We start from the raw sequence: 20,283 nt of genomic DNA, 5'->3' as shown, positions 1-20,283 counted from the left end.
TCCTTTGGTGAACCTATGAATTTGTCTCTTAGCATTGCTGGGGGGAAAGTGTAGCCTACAAAAGTTTAGGCTCTTCCAGAGCCAGAGGAGAAAGGCAAGCATAGCCATCTGTGGGATTGACATTGAGTTAAACCTGTGACAGGTGAGGACTTTTGCTTTGAGCTACAGGGAATAGACAAATAAAGCCTGGAACAATAGATGTAGAACAAACAGATTCATGTGGTTGTGAGAAGGCAGGTACAAAATACTGTGTAAATGTGGTGGTGGAGAGGTGTCACTTTAGGAATACTGTTTTTCTTAGTGGCTGTATCTTGTATTCCTTAGCCAGAAGTGTGCTAAGGTTCCTTCTTATCCACAACCTCACCAGCACTTATTGTATGACTTATTAATGGTTGCTATTCTGGCTGGTTTGCAGTGGCACCTCATTGTCATTTTAATTTGCATCTCTCTAATAATTAGTGACATTGAGCCTATCTTCATGTCTCTTGCCATTTGTATGTTGTCATTGGAGAAGTATCTATTTAGATTTTCTGTCCACATTTAATGGGGTTGTTTTTCTTTTGGTGGATTATAGGAGTACTTTATGTGTTTTGGAAATTAACCCCTTACCATATGTATTATTGGCAAATATGTGCTCCAATACAGTGGATTCCCTTTTCATTTTGATGCTGATTTTTTTTTGCTTTGCAGAAGTTTTTTAATTCAATGTAGTCTCATTTGTTCCTGTTTCTCAAGAATGTTGAGGCTAGGGGACCCTACCTCCCTCCCTATGTGGGAGTCTGTTCTGTGGTACTCTTTCCCCCTCCCTACTTTGGAGTCTGTACTTGTTCTTTAACAAATCCCCGCCTTTGCTATACTGAAAAAAACAAAAAACAAAACAAAAACAAAAACAAAAACGAATGTTGTGGCTATTTTGGGGTCTTTTTCAGTGTTCTGTATCTCATTTGAATGTTCAGAACATTCAAATTTATATGCAAATATAATTTTTTTGCAAAATTCTAGATCTGTGAAATATGCACTTGGCATTTTAATAGTGATTGCATTGAATCTAAGGATTGCTTTGGATAGTAGGCACATTTTAATGATATTAATTCTACCAGTCCATGAACATGGTGTATTCTTCTGTTCGTTTATCTCTTTTTTCAGGGTCCTGGGCGCTTGCTCAGTGGTGGGGTTGTGTGGGAGAGGTGGGAGGAAGTGAGTATTAGGTTAGAGAGAGATTGAAAGCAAAGCACAGAGCAAGGGAGGCACAAATATACCCAGGTAGCATGAGTCTGCTGCTGGAGGTGCAGTGTTCCCAGTGCAGAAGTAGTGTACTATTTCAGGTCAGTCCGGAAAGAAGGTGTGGACACCACCAGAGCAGAGACAGCAACAGAAATCCAGGTCTTCTTTTCAGGAAATGAAGGGTGCTGCTGATGGTGGTTGCTTGAAGGCAGAGAGACTGATGTCAGGGTGAGCACATTGATTAGGTTATTTCAGCTCAGCTGTCCAGGTAAAAGGTGAGAGGTAGTCTTATTGCAGTATCTGGGGGAGTTAGAGCCTGTAAGCCCTGGTGGATGAGTGAATGTAGTGTAGAAAGGCATGATAAAAAGGGACAGGAATGATAACTTCAGGTCTGAAGCTGATGCTGTGGGATTTCCAAGTGTTGATGGTAGGGAACTGGCCAGAAATGCGGATGAGACTGGGGGAGAGATCTGTGCTAGAGAAAAAGATGTGAGAATGATCAGGGCAGAGGTAATAGCTAAAACTCCAGGAAGGGATCGGCCCAGGGCAAGTGGGAAATGTTGGTAAGATGACTAGGGGGGTTCAGGGGCGGGGTGCTGGTTTTGTAATAATTTTGTACTGTTCTGGGCGGTAGAGGCTCGATTGCTTTTGTGGGAATTAGGGGAAGAGTTATACAACTGCTGTATAAATACAGACTAATGTTTAAGTTAGAATCCTAAATAGAGAGTTACAACTGAGGATAGAGGCAGAAATGCAAGGCTTGCGAAGGGCAGAGTACAGAAGAAGGGGTGAGGAAGATAAGGAAATGTGTTGTGGCAGGAGGACAGTTGAAGTTGTTCATGGCAAGGGTGACTTGTTTTCATCGAAGTAAAGTAAAAGGCAGATGATGTGCCAGGTGTGGGGCTGGAGGCTGCGAGACCATGAAGATGGATCAGCAGGCCAACACAATCAACTGAGAGTTGAGCTGTCTCCCTGGGCCTCTGCTCTTTATTTTCTGTCTCTTTAGGTGCAGATGAGAAAGAAGTTAGAGAAGAGAGTGAAGAAGAAAGAATATGGACCCTGCTGAAAGAACAGAAGCTGAGAGAAGAAAGAAGGCAGAATGAACAGAAAGCTTTGGAAAGAGAACGGAGAAAACTAGAAAAACTGGATCGAGAAAAGGTATAATAAGCATAGCTCAGTTCTCCATGCTAGTAGGTAACTTTTAAAAAGCTTGCTGCAGGCATCCCAATCCTCTCCTGTGCTTAAGCCCACTGAAAAAGGCTGTACATGGGCATAATAGGGGTCTCATAGGAAAAGGGAGCTTTGCAAGTCTGTGAGCATGCATTCTCATGTTCCTGAAAACACACTCGGAAAGGAGATGGACTCTGCTTTGCTGTAGAACTTCCCTGTGTAAGGGATTTCAAGGTCAGCTGGCTAGGACCAGAAGAAACTGGGGGAGGTGGCTGCCAATCTGGTGGCTTCCTCAGGCTGCCCTGCCCTCCTCCCTCCTCATTGTCTTTGACTTTCTATGTCCTGATTCTGGTCCCAGGCAGATGGATTACCCTGCTACTTCTCATGCCTGCTGGACCTTACGAAGATTAATCTTCTGTATCATGTTCCTTGAATTCCTGGCTCATTTGATCTGGAACACACACACTTTAGGCACAGTAATTCCTATTCTTCATTACATGATATATTTGTGCCACTTTGATAGTAGCAACGAATGAAACAGTTTTCTGTCATGCACATGTCACATAAAGAAACAGAGTTATAGTACTATGTGTTTTTAAAATGTATATGTGTATCTCCTATTTTGCTGGTCATCTATTTACAGCAGATTATTGAAGAGTCTTTCAAGACGGAAATGGAGAAAGAATTAGAAGTGAGTGCTCAGGAAATGAAAGACAAATCTGTTTGTGGTGAATATGCTTTAAAGAAATACATGCATATCACCCAAAAGGACCAAGACCTGAAGAAGGTGGATAAGGTACTGATGCTATGGACCAGTGGTCTGTATGTGAGGATGTGAGGGCTTCTGTGGTTTGTTAGAAAACCTTGGGACAGGAGTTGGAGACAAAAGGTAACAGCAGAGGAAATCCAAAATTCAAATGGAGCCTCAAGTCGTTTGTATATTACACTTCTGACAAAATGTTATCTCCTTTGCTTGGGCCAAAGAGTGAACAGATCTTGATTGGTAAGGTTTGTAAAATTGGAGCTATCTCATTATTTTCAGAACAAGAATGAAAGTGCTATCAATGAAAAACAAATGGATTGGTACTATCTGAGACATGAATTCTATATAATAAAATCCTAATATGCAAATGGTTGAACCGCAGAATGACCAGTCATTATGATGGGCACTGACCACCAGGGACAGATGCTCAATACAGAAGCTGCATCCTGGTGATCAGTGCGCTCCCATAGGGCTCATGGCTGGCGAGCGCAGCGGTGGTGGTGGGAGCCTCTCCCACCTCTGTAGCATCGCGAAGCGATCAGTGGGACATCCCCCGAGGGCTCCCAGAATGTGAGAGGGTTCTGGCCGGGCTGAGGGACCCCCTGAGTGCACGAATTTCATGCACTGGGCCTCTAATATATTACATAAGTCTAGAATACTATGGCTATTGAGAATGCGCACAGGACAGTTAGAGTGCTTGCTAAATTTCACATCTAAAAGTCAACGTTTTGGACTCAAATTTTATTTAGGCAGTCCTCGGGTTACGTTGAACTCGATGTATGTTGTTTTGCGGTTACATCACTATCTCCCATTTACAGTGTTAATAAAAAAAAGTTCCGTCATTTCGACATATGTACATATGTGCTTTGTTTTTTATTATCTGCCACAAGTAAAGGTCAGGAATTGTTATCTTGCTTTAATTTTTTTTTTTTTACTCTTTCACTTCATTACTGCTCTGTATGTGCTCCATGTGAGTGATGTAGGTGATTCTATAGGTGGGTTCTGACTTAACGGGGAAAATCGCATTATGTCGCGATATAACCCGAGGACCTACTGTATATTTCAAAAAGTTTTCAGCCCAACCAGCATGGCTCAGTGATTGAGTGTTGACCTATGAGTCAGAAGGTCACAGTTTGATTCCTGGTCTGGACACATAACCCAGGTTGCTGGCTCGATCCCCAGTGAGGGACGTACAGGAGGCAGCCAATCAATGATTCTCATTGTTGATGTTTCTATCTCTCCCTCTCCATTCCTCTCTGATATTTTATTTTATTTTATTTTTTATTTTAGTATTTTTTATTGTTTTATTGCTTAAAGTATTATAAAGAGTATTACATATGTCTCCTTTTTTTCCCGCCCTTGACAATCCCCTGGCCTCGCTTACCCCCAGTGTCTTATGTCCATTGGTTATGCTTATATGCATGCATACAAATCCTTCAGTTGATCTCTTGTCACCCCTCTCCAGCCACCCATCCCTCCCCGGCTTTCCCGCTGTAGTTTGACAGTTTGTTTGAGGCAGCTCTGCCTCTGTATCTATTTTTGATCATAAGTTTATAATGGTCTTTATTATCCATAAATGAGTGAGATCATGTGGTATTTTTCCTTCATTGACCGGCTTATTTCACTTAGCATAATGCTCTCCAGTTCCATGCATTCTGTTGCAAATGGTAAGAGTTCCTTCTTTTTTACAGCAGCATAGTATTCCATCGTGTAGATGTACCACAGTTTTTTAACCCATTCATCTACTGATGGGCACTTAGGCTGTTTCCAGATCTTACCTATGGTGAATTGTGCTGCTATGAACATAGGAGTGCATATATCCTTTCTGATTGGTGTTTCTGGTTTCTTGGGATATATTCCTAGAAGTGGGATCACAGGGTCAAATGGGAGTTCCATTTGTAGTTTTTTGAGAAACTCCATACTGTCTTCCATAGTGGCTGCCCCAGTCTGCATTCTCACCAGCAGTGCACGAGTGTTCCTTTTTCTCCACATCCACTCCAGCACTTGTGTTTTGTGGATTTGTTGATGATAGCCATTCTGACAGGTGTGAGATGGTACCTCATTGTTGTTTTGATTGGCATCACTCGGATGATTTTAGTGACTTTGAGCATGTTTTCATATGTCTCTTGGCTTTCTGAATGTCCTCTTTTGAAAGGTGTCTATTTAGGTCCTTTGCCAATTTTTTGATTGGATTATCTCCCTTTTATTAAGTTGTATGAGTTCCCTAGTTGGAGATTAAACCCTTATCGGTGATAACATTGGCAAATATGTTCTCCCATGCAGTGGGTTTTCTTGTTGTTTTGTTGATAGTTTCTTTGCTGTGCAGAAGCTTTTTATTTTGATGTAGTCCCATTTGTTTATTTTCTGTTTAGTTTCCAATGCCATAGGAACTGTATCGGTGAAGAAATTGCTTTGGCATATGTCTGAGATTTTGTTGCCTTTGGATTCTTCTAATATTCTAATGGTTTCTGGTCCTATATTTAAGTCCTTTATCCATGTTGAGTTTATTTTTGTGTGTGGTGTAAGTTGGCGGTCTAGTTTCATTTTCTTGCATGTATCTGTCCAATTGTCCCAACACCATTTATTGAAGGGACTATCTGGACTCCATTGTATGTTCTTGCCTCCTTTGTCAAATATTAATTGAGAATATTGGTTCGGGCCCGTTTCTGGGCTGTCTGTTCTATTCCATTGATCTATATGTCTGTTTTTGTGCCAGTACCAGGCAGTTTTGAGAACAGTGGCTTTGTAATACAACTTGATACCTGGTATTGAGATCCCACCTACATTGTTCTTTCTCAGGATCGCTGCAGCTATTTGGGGTCTTTTTTTATTCCAGATGAATTTTTTGAGAGTTTGTTCTAGGTCTGTGAAATATGCCATTGGTATTTTAATGGAAAGTGCCTTGAATTTATATATTTCTTTGGGTATTATGGACATTTTAATGATGTTGATTCGACCAATCCAAGAACATGAATATTTTCTGAATAGAGGTCTTTTACCTCTTTAGTTAAGTTTATTTCTAGGTAGCTTAGTATTTTTTGGTGCGATGGTAAATGGGATTGCTTTTTAAGTCTCTCTTTCGGTAAGTTCACTATTGGTGCATAGAAATGCCATAGACTTCTTGGCAGTAATTTTGTATCCTGCTACATTGCCAGATTCATTTATTAAGTCTAATAGTTTTTTGATGGAGTATTTAGGTTTTTTTATGTATAATATCATATCATCTGCAAATAAAGACAGTTTTACTTCTTCTTTTCCAATTTGGATGCCTTTTATTTCTTCTACTTCTTGTCTAATTGCAGTGGCTAATACTTCCAGTACACTGTCAAACAGGAGTGGTGAGAGTGGGCATCCCGGTCTTGTTCCTGTTCTTAGGGGAAATGGTTTTAGTTTTTGCCCATTGAGTATGCTGTTGGCTGTGGGTTTGTCATATATGGCTTCTATTATGTTGAGGTATGATCCTTCTATTCCTACCTTGCTGAGAGGTTTTATCAAAAATGGGTGTTGAATTTTGTCAAATGCTTTTTCTGTATCAGTTGATATGACTGTGGGTTTTTTTTTCTTTCAGTTTGTTTATGTGGTATATCATGTTTATTGATTTGCGGATATTGTACCATCCTTGCATCCCTGAGATAAATCCTACTTGTTCATGGTGTATGATCTCTCTTATGTACTGCTGGATCTGATTTGCCAAGATTTTGTTGAGGATTTTGGCATCTATGTTCATGAGGGATATTGGCCTGTAATTCTCTTTCATTGTGTTGTCTTTACCTGGTTTTGGAATTAGGGTGATGCTGGCTTCATAAAATGAGCTTGGAAGTGTTCCTTCCTCTTTAATTTTTTGTAGTAGTCTGAGGAGGATAGGTTTTAGTTCTTCCTTGAATGTTTGGTAAAACTCCCCTGTGAAGCCGTGTGGTCCTGGGCTTTTGTTTGCTGGAAGCTTTTTGATGACTCTTCAATTTCTTCCATAGTTATTGGCCTGTTGAGATTTTTAGATTCTTCCTGATTGAGTTTTGGAATGTTGTATGTTTCTAGGAATATGTCCTTTTCCTCCAGGTTGTCTAGTTTGTTGGAGTGGAGTTGTCCATAGTATTTTTTAACAATCATTTGTATTTCTCTGGGGTCTGTTGTTATTTCGCCATTATCATTTCTGATTTTGTTTATTTGGGTCCTCTCTCTTTATTTCTTGGTGAGCCTGACTAGAGGTTCAACAATCTTGTTTATCCTTTCAAAGAACAAGCTCTTGGTTTCATTGATTTTCTGTATTGTTTTTTTTGTCTCTATGTCATGTATTTCTGCTCTAATCTTTATTATCTCCTTCCTTTTGCTCCTTCTGGGCTTTCCTTGTTGCTCTCTTTCTTATTCTTTGAGAGGTAGTTTTAGATGATTTACTACCATTTTTTCTTGTTTGTTGAGATAGACCTGTAGAGCTATAAAGTTCCCTCTCAGGACTGCTTTCATTGTGTGCCATAGGTTTTGGATTGTTGTGTTTTCATTGTCAGTAGTTTCCAGGATGTTTTTAATTTCTTCTTTGATCTCATTGGTAACCCAATCAATATTTAATAACATGCTATTCAGCTCCTAAGTGTTTTTATTTCTAAGTGTTTGAAAATGTTGAGTTGTTTTTATTCTAGTTTATTTCTAGTATTATGCCCTTGTGGTCTGAGGAAATGCTTGGTATGATTTCAATCTTCTTGAATTTGGGGAGACTTTGTTTGTGACCCAGTATGTGGTCTGTTTTTGAATATGTCCGATGAGCACTTGAGAAGAACGTATATTCCGTGGCTTTGGGGTGAAATGTTCTGAAGATGTCAATTAAGTCCATCTGATCTAGTGAGTCATTTAGGATTGCTGTTTCTTTACCATTTTATTTATTTATTTATTTATTTTTGTCTAGAGGATTTATCCAGTGATGTCAGTGGTGTATTAAAGTCCCCTACTATGATTGTATTGTTGTCAGTCTCTCCCTTGATATATTCCAGGAGTTTTTTTTTATGTATTTGGGTGCTTCTGTATTGAGTGCATATATGTTTATCAGGGTTAAATCCTCTGTATATTGAATCCTTTAGTATTATGAAGTGGCCTCCCTTATCTCTTATTATGGCCTTCACTTTGAGGTCTATTTTGTCAGATATAAGTATTGCTACCCCAGCTATATTTTCATTTCCAGTTGCCTGAAAGATATTTTTCCATCCCTTCACTTTTAGTCTGTGTGAGTCCCTGATTCTGAGGTCAGTCTCTTGTGGACAGCAAATGTATGGGTCATTTATTTTTTTTTTATTTTTATTTTTTATCCATTCAGCCACTCGATGTCTTTTGGTTGGAGCATTTAGTCCATTTACCTTTGAAGTTATTATTGAAAGGTACTTGTTTGTAGCCATTTCTATTTTTTCTGTGTGTTTTCTTTCTGAGCTTTTTATTTCTTCTTTTTACACTGATCCCTTTAGCATTTCTTGCATTGCTGGCTTGGTATTGATAAACTCCCTTAGCCTTATTTTGTCTGTGAAGCTTCTTATTTCCCCTTCAATTTTGAATGATAGTCTTGCTGGATAGTGTATTCTTGGATTCATTGCTTTGCTTTGCATCACTGTGTAAATTTCCGTCCATTCTTTTCTGGCCTGATGTGTTTAGTTGAGAAATCATATGATAATCTAATGGGAGATCCCTTGTATGTAATTTTCCGTCTCTCTCTTGCAGCCTTTAAGATTCTCTCTTTGTCCTGAACATTTGCCATGGTAATTATGATGCGTGTTGATGTGGGTCTTTTAAGGTCACCTTGTTTGGGACTCTCTGTGCTTGTGTGACTCTTTTTTCTTCCCCACCTCAGGGAAGTTTTCTGATATTAGTTCTTCCAATAGGTTTTCTAAGTCTTGTTCCTCTTTCTGTTGTTCTGGCACCCCTATTATTCGCATGTTGTTTCGTTTCATGTTGTTCCATAGCTCCCTTAGGCTCTCCTCCTGTCTTTTAATTTTTTTCGCCAATTGCAATTCAGTTTGGGAGTTTTGCTTCCCTGTCTTCTAATTCGCTAATTTGGTCCTCCGCTTCTCCTAGTCTACTGTTGAAACTTTCAATGGTGTTTTTTATTGCAGCTATATCACTCTTCATTTCTTCTTGGTTCTTACATAATTTATTGATTTTTTTTATCTGTTTCTTCTTGCTTCTTGCATAAGTTGTTGAGTTTTTCCTTCATCCGGTTTATGCACTCTAGGACCCTTAATCTGAATTCTTTTTCTGTCATGCATGCCTCGGTTTCACTTAGCTGCTTTTCTGGCGAGTCCTCCTTCTCTTTCTTTCGGGGGTTTCTTTGTGTACCCATGTTTGATCTCACCGACATATCTAGATGTTGAGTCATTCAGCGACTGCTCCTTGGGTGGCAGTGGCTCCTCGGGCTGTGGTTGCTCCTCTGGCGGTTATTGTAGCAGCTGCTCCTCAGTTGGCAGCAGCTCCTCTGGTGGGTGCTGTTCACAGTGTGGTGGCTCCTCTAGCTGGTGGGGGGAGGCTTCACACACAGAATCTGTTCCTGAGACAGAGGATGTGCTGATCACGAAGCTGCTGTTCCTTGGTTGGGGCTGGCTACGCACACAGCTGCTACTCCTTGACCTGGGGCAGACTGCTCACGTGGCTGCTGAACCTTGATTGGGGACTGGCTGCATGCTGCTGTTGTTCCTCTGTGGTGGGCTGCTTGTGGGGCTACTGCTCCTAGTATCGGCTGCTGCTCATCAGACAGGTGCAGGCTGTTGTGGCTCTGCTCCTCCGGTGCATGCTGTGTAGAGCTGCCACTCACCAGATGTGGCCGGTCTGCTCATGTGGTTGCTGTTTCTTGGACCGGGTTCGGCTGCCGCTGCTCCTCGAATGGGGCCAGGCTACTTGCAGAACTGCTGCTCCTCGGATGGGCACACAGCTGCTGTTCCTTGGATTGGGCAGGCTGCTTGTGCGGCTGCTGCTGCTTGGACAAGGGCAAGATGCTTGTTCAGCTGCTGCTCCTCGGACAGGTCAGACTGCTCATGTGGTTGCTGCTCTTCGGACGGGGAAGCGGGCTGCTCACACAGCTGCTGCTCCTTGGATAGGGGCAGGCCACATGAGGTTGCCTCTCTTTGGCTCGACGCAGGCTGCTCACGGGGCTAATGCTCCCTGGACAAGAGTGCACCGCTCACATGTCTTTTGCTCACGTGGTTGAAAAAATAATGTGTACAGAAGTAGGAAATAAAGGAACAAACAACAAAAAAAGAAGAACAAAGAAAGAAGAAAGAATAAAAGCAACAAACAAAAAAAAGGGGGGGGGAACAAAAAAGAAAAACAAAAGCTAACAAAATAATAAATAAAATTGAAAAATTGAAATGTCATTCCTTTGGCTGGGTTAAGATCCCAGTTTTCTGGAATGTCTGTGATCTTCTGATATTTTCAAATCATTTTTTTAAGAGTTTCAGAGAAATCAAAATCTACACTAATAAAAGAGAAAAATGGTAATTGGCGTACGGCACTACCCTTTTCATTGGGTAATCAGGGCTATATGCAAATTAACTGCCAACTGAGATGGCAGTTAACTGCCAACAAGATGGCGGCTAATTTGCATATGTAGGCACATGCAGGGAGGCGAAAGGGAAAGCAGGAAGAAGCTCCCTGCCACTGACAGTGATGGGAAACCCAGGGGGGAGCTAAGAGGTGGGGAGCAGTTCAAAGGCGGCCCTGGGGCCACCTTTGCCCTGCCCCCCAGCCATGATCTGAAAATCAGGCGCCTTTGCCACCCTGGCCAGTGATAGCAGGAAGTAGGGGTGGAGCCAGCGATGGGAGCTGGGCACAGTCGAAACTGGCAGTCCCGAGAGCTAGGGGTCCCTTGCCTGTGCCTAAAGCGGAGCCCATGATCGCGGGGCCGCTGAGGCTGCGGGTCCCTGCTACCCGAGCCGGATGCCTCAGCCAGAGGCGTCCTGCAGGGGCAGGGGCGGAGCCCGCGCGATGGCGGCGCCCCCCGCTGCCACTGCGGGTCCCCGCTGCCCGGGCCGGACGGCTAGGCCAGGGGTGTTAGGCCTGGGCAGGGGCGGAGCCTGCAACCACTGGGAGCTGGGGGTCCCCTGCCCAGGCCTAATGCTTCGGCCAGAGGTGTTAGGCCTGGGCAGGGGCAGAGCGGGGGATCACGGCGCTGCTGCCTCTGCGGGTCCCCGCTGCCCAGGCCGGACGCCTCGGCCAGAGGCATCAGGCCTGGGTGGGGGGCGGAGCCGGGGATTGGGGGGATATGATGGTCCCCTTGCCCAGGCCTGAAGCCTGGGTCAGAGGTTTCAGGCTTGGGCGAGGGGTGGAGCAAGCGATCAGAGGGAGATGGGGGTCCCCTGCCCAGGCATGATTCCTGGGCCAGAGGCCTCAGGCCTGGGCGGGGGTCAGAGCCAGTGATTGGGGGGAGATGGGGGTCCCTTGTCCAAGCCTGACACCTCTGGCGGAGGCGTCAGGCCTGGGCAAGGGGCTGATCAGGCGATCGGAGGGTGATGGGAGTCTACACATCTGGCCGAGCCACAACAGCTGTGAACAGCACCCATCAGAAGACCCGCTAACAACAGAGGAGCAGCTGCTACCACAACCGCCCAAGGAGCAACCACAGCCCAAGGAGCCACTGCCACCTAGGGAGCAGCCCCTGAACGACTCAATATCTATATACGTCAGTGAGATCAAACATGGGTAGACAAAGAAATCCCCAAAGGAAAGAAAAGGAGGACTCACCAGAAAAGCAGATAAGTGATACAGAGGCATACAACATGACAGAAAAAGAATTCAGAATAAGGGTCCTAGAGTGCATACACCGGATGGAGGAAAAAATCGACAACTTATCCAAGAAGCAAGAAGAAACAGATGAAAAAATCGACAACTTAACTAAGACCCAAGAAGAAATGAAGTGCGATATAGCTGCAATAAAGAACACCATTAAAAGTATCAACAGTAGACTAGGAGAAGCGGAAGACCGAATTAGTGAATTAGAAGACAGGGAAGCAAAACACACCCAAACTGTACTTCAGTTGGAGAAAAAAATTAAAAGACAGGAGGAGAGCCTAAGGGAGCTTTGGGACAACATGAAACGAAACAACATACGAATAATAGGGGTGCCAGAACAACAGAAAGAGGAACAAGGATTAGAAAACCTATTGGAAGAAATAATATCAGAAAACTTCCCTGAGGTGGGGAAGAAAAAAGTCACACAAGCCCAGAGAGTCCCAAGCAAGGTGAACCCGTAAAGACCCACACCAAGACACATCATAATTACCATGGCAAATGTCCAGGACAAAGAGAGAATCTTACAGGCTGCAAGAGAGAGACGGAAAGTTACATACAAGGGATCTCCCATTAGATTATCCAATGATTTCTCAACAGAAACACATCAGGCCAGAAAAGAATGGACGGAAATTTACAAAGTGATGCAAAGCAAAGGACTGAATCCAAGAATACTCTATCCAGCAAGGCTATCATTCAAAATTGAAGGGGAAATAAGAAGCTTCACAGACAAAAAAAGGCTAAGGGAGTTTATCACCACCAAGGCAGCAATGCAAGAAATGCTAAAGGGACTGGTGTAATAAGAAGAAATAAAAATCCCAGAAAGAAAACAGCCACACACACAAAAAAAGAAATGGCTACAAACAAGTACCTTTCAATAATAACTTTAAACTTAAATGGACTAAATGCTCCAACCAAAAGATATCGAGTGGCTGAATGGATAAAAAATCATGACCCATACATTTGCTGTCTACAAGAGACTTACCTCATTAGAAAGGACTCACACAGACTGAAAGTGAAGGGATGGAAAAATATCTTTCAGGCTAATGGAAAAGAAAAGAAAGCTGGGGTAGCAATACTTATATCGGACAAAATAGACCTCAAAGTGATGGCCATAACAAGAGATACGGAAGGCCACTTCATAATACTAAAAGGATCAATACAACAAGAAGATATAACCCTGATAAACATATATGCACCCAATGCAGGAGCACCCAAATACATAAAAAATCTTCTGGAAGATATCAAAGGAGAGATCGACAACAATACAATCATAGTAGGGGACTTTAATACACCACTGTCATCACTGGATAAGTCCTCTAGACAAACAATCAGCAAAGATACAGCAATACTAAATGACTCACTAGATCAGATGGACTTAATAGACATCTTCAGAACACTTCACCCCAGTGCCACGGAATATACATTCTACTCAAGTGCTCATGACACATATTCAAAAATAGACCATATATTGGGTCACAAGCAAAGTATCCCCAAATTCAAGAAGATTGAAATCATAAAAAGCGTCTTCGCAGACCACGGTGGCATAATATTAGAAATAAACTACAATAAAAACAATCCAAAATACTCAAAACACCTGGAAGCTGAATAGCATGCTATTAAATATTGATTGGGTTACCAATGAAATCAAAGAAGAAATTCAAAACATCCTGGAAACTAATGACAATGAAAACACAACAATCCAAAACCTATGGGACACAATGAAAGCAGTCCTGAGAGGGAAGTTTATAGCTCTACAGGCCTATCTCAAAAAACAAGAAAAAATGGTAGTAAATCAGCTAACTCTACAACTCAAAGAATTAGAAAGAGAGCAACAAGAAAACCCCAGAGTGAGCAGAAGGAAGGAGATAATAAAGATTAGAGCAGAAATAAATAACATAGAGACCAAAAAAATAATACAGAAAATCAATGAAACCAAGAGCTGGTTCTTCGAAAGGATAAACAAGATTGACAAACCTCTTGCCAGACTCACCAAGAAGCAAAGAGAGAGGACCCAAATAAACAAAATCAGAAATGAAAGAGGTGAAATAACAACAGACCCCACAGAAATACAAATGATTGTTAAAAAATACTATGGACAGCTCTACTCCAGCAAACTAGACAACCTGGAGGAAATGGACAAATTCCTAGAAAAATACAACATTCCAAAACTCAATCAGGAAGAATCTAAAAATCTCAACAGGCCAATAACTATGGAAGAAACTGAAGCAGTCATCAAAAAGCTTCCAGCAAACAAAAGCCCAGGACCACACGGCTTCACAGGGGAGTTTTACCAAACATTCAAGGAAGAACTAAAACCTATCCTCCTCAGACTACTAAAGAAAATTCAAGAGGAAGGAACAATTCCAAGCTCATTCTATGAAGCCAGCATCACCCTAATACCAAAACCAGGTAAAGACAACACAATGAAAGAGAATTACAGGCCAATATCCCTCATGAACATAGATGCCAAAATCCTCAACAAAATCTTAGCAAATCGGATCCAGCAGTACATCAGAAAGATCATACACCATGACCAAGTAGGATTTATCCCAGGGATGAAAGGATGGTACAATATCCGCAAATCAATAAACGTGATACATCACATAAACAAATTGAAAGAAAAAAACCACATGGTCATATCAATTGATGCAGAAAAAGCATTTGACAAAATTCAACACCCATTTTTGATAAAAACTCTCAGCAAGGTGGGAGTAGGAGGATCATACCTCAACATAATAAAAGCCATATATGACAGGCCCACAGCCAACATTATACTCAATGGACAAAAACTTACACCATTTCCCCTAAGAACAGGAACAAGACAGGGATGCCCCCTCTCACCACTCCTGTTCAACATAGTACTGGAAGTGTTAGCCATTGCAATTCGGCAAGAAGAAGAAATAAAAGGCACCCAAATTGGAAAAGAGGAAGTAAAACTGTCCTTATTTGCAGACGACATGATATTATACATACAAAACCCTAGAGACTCCATCAAAAAGCTACTAGACTTAATACATGAATTTGGCAATGTAGCAGGATACAAAATTAACCCCAAGAAATCTGAGGCATTTCTATACACCAATAGTGAACTTTCAGAAAGAGAGATTATAAAAACAATCCCGTTTAACATCGCACCAAAAAAACTAAGCTACCTAGGAATAATCTTAACTAAAGAGGTAAAAGACCTCTACTCAGAAAACTACAGGACGTTGGAAAAAGATATAGAGGAAGACATAAACAGATGGAAGAACATACCGTGTTCATGGATTGGTAGAATCAACATCATTAAAATGTCCATACTACCCAAAGCAATCTATAAATTCAATGCACTTCCCATTAAAATACCAACGGCATACTTCAGAGATCTAGAACGAACTCTCCAAAAATTCATCTGGAATAAAAAAAGACCCCGAATAGCTGCAGCAATCCTGAAAAAGAACAAAGTAGGTGGGATCTCAATACCAGATATCAAGTTGTATTACAAAGCCACTGTTCTCAAAACTGCCTGGTACTGGCACAAGAATAGGCATATAGATCAATGGAATAGAATAGAGAGCCCAGAAATCGGCCCGAACCAATATGCTCAATTAATATTTGACAAAGGAGGCAAGAACATACAATGGAGCCAAGATAGTCTCCTCAATAAATGGTGCTGGGAAAATTGGACAGATATATGCAAGAAAATGAAACTAGACCACCAACTTACACCATACACAAAAATAAACTCAAAATGGATAAAGGACTTAAATGTACGACAGGAAACCATAAAAATTCTAGAAGAATCCAAAGGCAACAAAATCTCAGACATATGCCGAAGCAATTTCTTCACTGATACAGCTCCTAAGGCACTTGAAACTAAAGAGAAAATGAACAAATGGGACTACATCAAAATAAAAAGCTTCTGCACAGCAAAAGAAACCATCAACAAAACAACGAGAAAACCCACTGTGTGGGAAAACATATTTGCCAATGTCATATCTGATAAGGGCCTAATCTCCAAAATCTATAGGGAACTCATACAACTTAACAAAAGGAAGATAAACAATCCAATCAAAAAATGGGCAAAGGAACTAAATAGACACCTTTCAAAAGAGGACATTCAGAAAGCCAAGAGACATATGAAAACATGCTCAAAGTCACTAATCATCCGAGAGATGCAAATCAAAATAACAATGAGGTACCATCTCACACCTGTCAGACTGGCTATCATCAACAAATCAGCAAACGACAAGTGCTGGAGAGGATGTGGAGAAAAAGGAACACTTGTGCACTGCTGGTGGGAATGCAGACTGGTGCAGCCACTATGGAAGACAGTATGGAGTTTCCTTAAAAAACTGAAAATGGAACTCCCATTTGACCCTGTGATCCCACTTCTAGGAATATATCCCAAGAAACCAGAAACACCAATCAGAAAAGATATATGCACCCCTATGTTCATAGCAGCACAATTCACCATAGCTAAGATCTGGAAACAGCCTAAGTGCCCATCAGTAGATGAATGGATTAGAAAACTGTGGTACATCTACACGATGGAATACTATGCTGCTCTAAAAAGGAAGGAACTCTTACCATTTGCAACGTCATGGATGGAACTGGAGAGCATTATGCTAAGTGAAATAAGCCAGTCAATGAAGGAAAAATACCACATGATCTCACTCATTCATGGATAATAGAGACCATTATAAACTTTTGAACAATAATAGATTCAGAGGCAGAGCTGCCTCAAACAGATTGTCAAACTGCAGTGGGAAGGCCGGGAGGGTTGGGGGGCAGGAGGGAGGGGGGTAAGAGATCAACTAAAGGACTTGTATGCATGCGTATAAGCATAACCAATGGACATAAGACACTGGGGGATAGGGGAGGCTGGGGGACTGTCTAGGGCGGGGGGATAAAATGGACACATATGTAATACCCTTTGTAATACTTTAAGCAATAAAAAAATTAAAAAAGCCGAAAAAAAAAAAGAAAAAGAAAAGGAAAAAGCAAAACAACCTCACAACCAGTCCTAAACCACACACACACACACACACACACACACACAAAAACAAACAAACAAACAAACAAAAAAAACACCCAAAATACTCAACAATCAAGCAAACAGCACTAAACATAGAAAGATAACAGAAGGGAAAGAATTTTGGATAGTGAAGAAAGATAAGGGATAGGTGTATAAGGATTTAGAGCAGTGGAGTGGAAATAGGATATATAATTAGGGTGAAATTTTGACAGGGGGAAAAAGAAGGAATCAGGAAATCTAAAGCAGGAATAGGGTAAGAGACACAGGACAACAAAAAGGGAAAAGTGGGGAAGAGGGTTTTAGCATAGAGGTAAAATTGAGGTAGGGAAAATTGATGCTATAGGAACGATGAAAATAGAATGGAGAACACTAATCCCAAAATAAAATAGAGAGACAATAAAATGTCACTTTAAAAAAATGGTAAAGTGGTAGCAGCAATAATACTGGTTAAACATAAAAATGTGGTAATTAAAAGGATAAAATCAGCTGATGGAAAAAGAAGAAAAAAATTGCTTTCTTAGTTAAAAGGTGAAAAAAGAAAAAAAAAATTGCAGTAGTGAAGGTAATTCGGTTCTTCTCCTCTTCAGTCTGGCTCGCCTTGGTCTTGCCAGTTATTCAGGAGAGTGTTGAATTTCCCTGCGATACACTGTTCCTCAGTATTGTAAACTATAGTCCTGATTTTAAAGCAGGCCGTATTTTTGTCCCAGACTGCCTTAATTTGTGTTTAGCTGAGATTAAGGTTGTGGCTCAGCCTCTGGGTGGCAGTATTTTTGGGTTGGCCTCTGAGGCTATACAGCTTCTCTATCCAGTAGCAAGGGTTTATTTTCTCTATTGCACTTAAAACTGGTTTGGGGAAGTCAACTCCCCAGAACCAGTTCTTTAATCGTGGCCCTGGTCTATGTTATTGCTGGGACTGAAAGTCCCTCTATAGGCCAGACCCTGTTAACGCCCAGGGACTGATCAGATTATTTTAATCCTTCATCTCGTTCAGGGTCTAATCTGGGTGTGGCTGCGCTCCTTGCCTGGGGGCTAGGTGGAGGAGTCCCACACTCCGGAAAGAATGGCTGCTGCCCGAGTCCTGGTCCCAGGGGTGTCTCAGCACTAAATTCGCTGGCACCTCTCCCGGCGCCCCCTTTCTCCCCAGCCTCTCCCCAGATTCCACTCGTCTTCACCTTCTCCCTCTCTTCAGCACAGGTGAGTGTCTGTATCTGAAATGTCCTATGAACAGGGTTCAGTGAAAATAAACAAACAAATGCTGGCCACAGAAACGGGGAAGTCTGAATTTCTGTAAGCTCCTCTCTTACCAGCACTGCATGGTCTGTTCAGCTGTTGAGGCAGCCCCCTCTAGGCTCAGTCCTCCGTAATCACAGAACCCAGATCTCAAATCCCCCTGTGCCAGGAATCCCGTGGATCTCTTTTCCCCTGTCAGGGGCTGTGCCTGTCCCAGTGCCATGCGGTCTCCCTCTGACCCTCTGGGCTCAGAGGTCTGGCAAACTTTCCTGCCCAGATCCCTGGTTCTTTTACCTTTCCAGGGGAGATCTGCCCTTCCCTACTGCAAACCGTCTCACCAGCTGAGTAATTTCGCCAATTCGCGTTGGGTGTTATTAGTTTCAGCTGCTTACTCCATCTGCTCTGGCACAAGACCTGGGACGCGTCTGCCTATATCGCCGCCATCTTGTAGAAATCAAAGAGACTGTCTTGACTCCATTGAATGCTCTCGCCTCCTTTGTAAATTAATAATACAGTGTAATGACTTGGGTCCACTTCTGGGTTCTCTGTTCTGTTTCAGTGGTATATATGTCTTTTCTAGTGCCAGTAGCAGGCAGTTTTGAGAATGGTGGCTTTATAATATAGCTTAATATCTGGTATTGTGAGCCTTCCATATTTTTTTGTAGTTCCCTTGATTGCTGAGGTGATTTTTACTCCATATGAATTTTTGGAGAGTTTGTTCTTTGTCTGTGAAATATTCTGTTGGTATATTAATGGAGATTACATTGAATCTATAAATTGCTTTGGGTAGTATGGACATCTTAATAATGTTAATTCTGCCAACCCATCAACACGGTATGTTAGTCCACTGGTTGATATCTTTATCTCCTTTTCAATATTCTGTCATTTTCCAAGTGCAGTTCTTTTACTTCCTTAATTGAGTTTTTTCTTTAATTCCTTTATTGCAATGGTAAGTGGGATTCTTTTCTTAGTTTATCTTTTTGGGAGTTCATTCTTGGTAAATAAAAATACATATATTTATGGGTGTTAATTTTGTATCCTGATTCATGACCAAATTCATTTATTATGTGCTTTTCCGGTTGAGATGACTTTTATTTCTTCATGTCCGAGCACTATGGTAGCACTTCCTGTACTATGTTGAACAGGAATGGTGAAAATTGGCATCACTGTCATGTTCCTGTTCTTTCATGGGAAATGGTTTTAGTTTTTGCCTATTGAGTATGATGTTGGCTGTGGGTTTCTCATATATGGCCTTTATCATGTTGAGTATGCTCCCTCTATTACCACATTGCTGAGACTTTTTATCAAAATTGGAGGTTGGGTTTTTTCCAATTCTTTTTCTGCGTCTATCGATATGATCACGTGATTTATTGATTTGTGAATATCATACCAGCCTTGCATCCCTGGAATATATCCCACTTGATCATGTCATTTGGTCCTTTAATATAATGCTGGATGTGATTTGCTAATACTTGGTCGAGGATTTTAGTATCTGTCATCATCAGCTATAGTGGTCTGTAATTCTCTTTCTTTGTAGTGTCTTTACCTTCTTTTGGAATTAGAATAATGCTGACCTCATACAAAGAGTTTGGAAGTATTCTTTCCTCTTTGATTTTCTGAAACATTTTGAGGAGTATAGATTGTAGTTTTCTGACTGTTTGGTAGAACTCCCCTGTGAAGCTGTCCAGACCTGAGCTTTTGTTGGTTGGAAGTGTTTTGATTACTGCTTCTATTTCATCAGTTGTTATGAGCCTATTGAGGTTTCTTAATTCTTTCTGAATCAGTTTTGGTAGTTTGCATTTTTTACTGACTTCATCTATTTCATCCACATTGTCCAGCATTTTGGCATATAGTTGTTCATAGTATTTTCTTACAATCCTTTGAATTTCTGTGGTGCCAGTGCTTACTCCTCCACTCTTCTTTCTGATTTTACTTATTGGAATCATGTGTGTTTGTTTCTTCATGAGTCTTGCTAATGGTTTATCAATTTTGTTTATCCTTTCATGGAACCAGCTTTTGGTTTCATTGAATTTTTTTTCTCTGTTATTTTTTCTACTGTAATCTTTATTTTTTCCTTCCGCTACTTACTCTGGGCTCTTCTTGTTGGTTTCTTTCTAATTCT

The 20,283-nt window shown here is 41.4% G+C and overlaps 1 protein-coding gene across 1 annotated transcript in view; it reads right to left on the bottom strand.

The window, feature by feature from the left end:
- Positions 1 to 851: 851 nt before the first annotated feature.
- The window catches only part of LOC308512361 (cyclin-Q-like), a gene marked incomplete at both ends in the record, with an annotated part of 74,308 nt that continues 54,876 nt past the window's right edge, over positions 852 to 20,283 (bottom strand). Inside the window, one exon of the mRNA XM_081082131.1 lies at positions 852 to 856. Within this exon, the coding sequence (XP_080938257.1) occupies positions 852 to 856 (5 nt within the window). The remainder of the gene's footprint in view (positions 857 to 20,283) is intronic.

This window comes from Myotis nattereri (assembly GCF_964212035.1).
Source record: "Myotis nattereri genome assembly, chromosome: Y".
NCBI lineage: Eukaryota > Metazoa > Chordata > Mammalia > Chiroptera > Vespertilionidae > Myotis > Myotis nattereri.
Note: the sequence above shows the minus strand (reverse complement) of the source record. Positions and strands in the feature narration are given on the sequence as shown.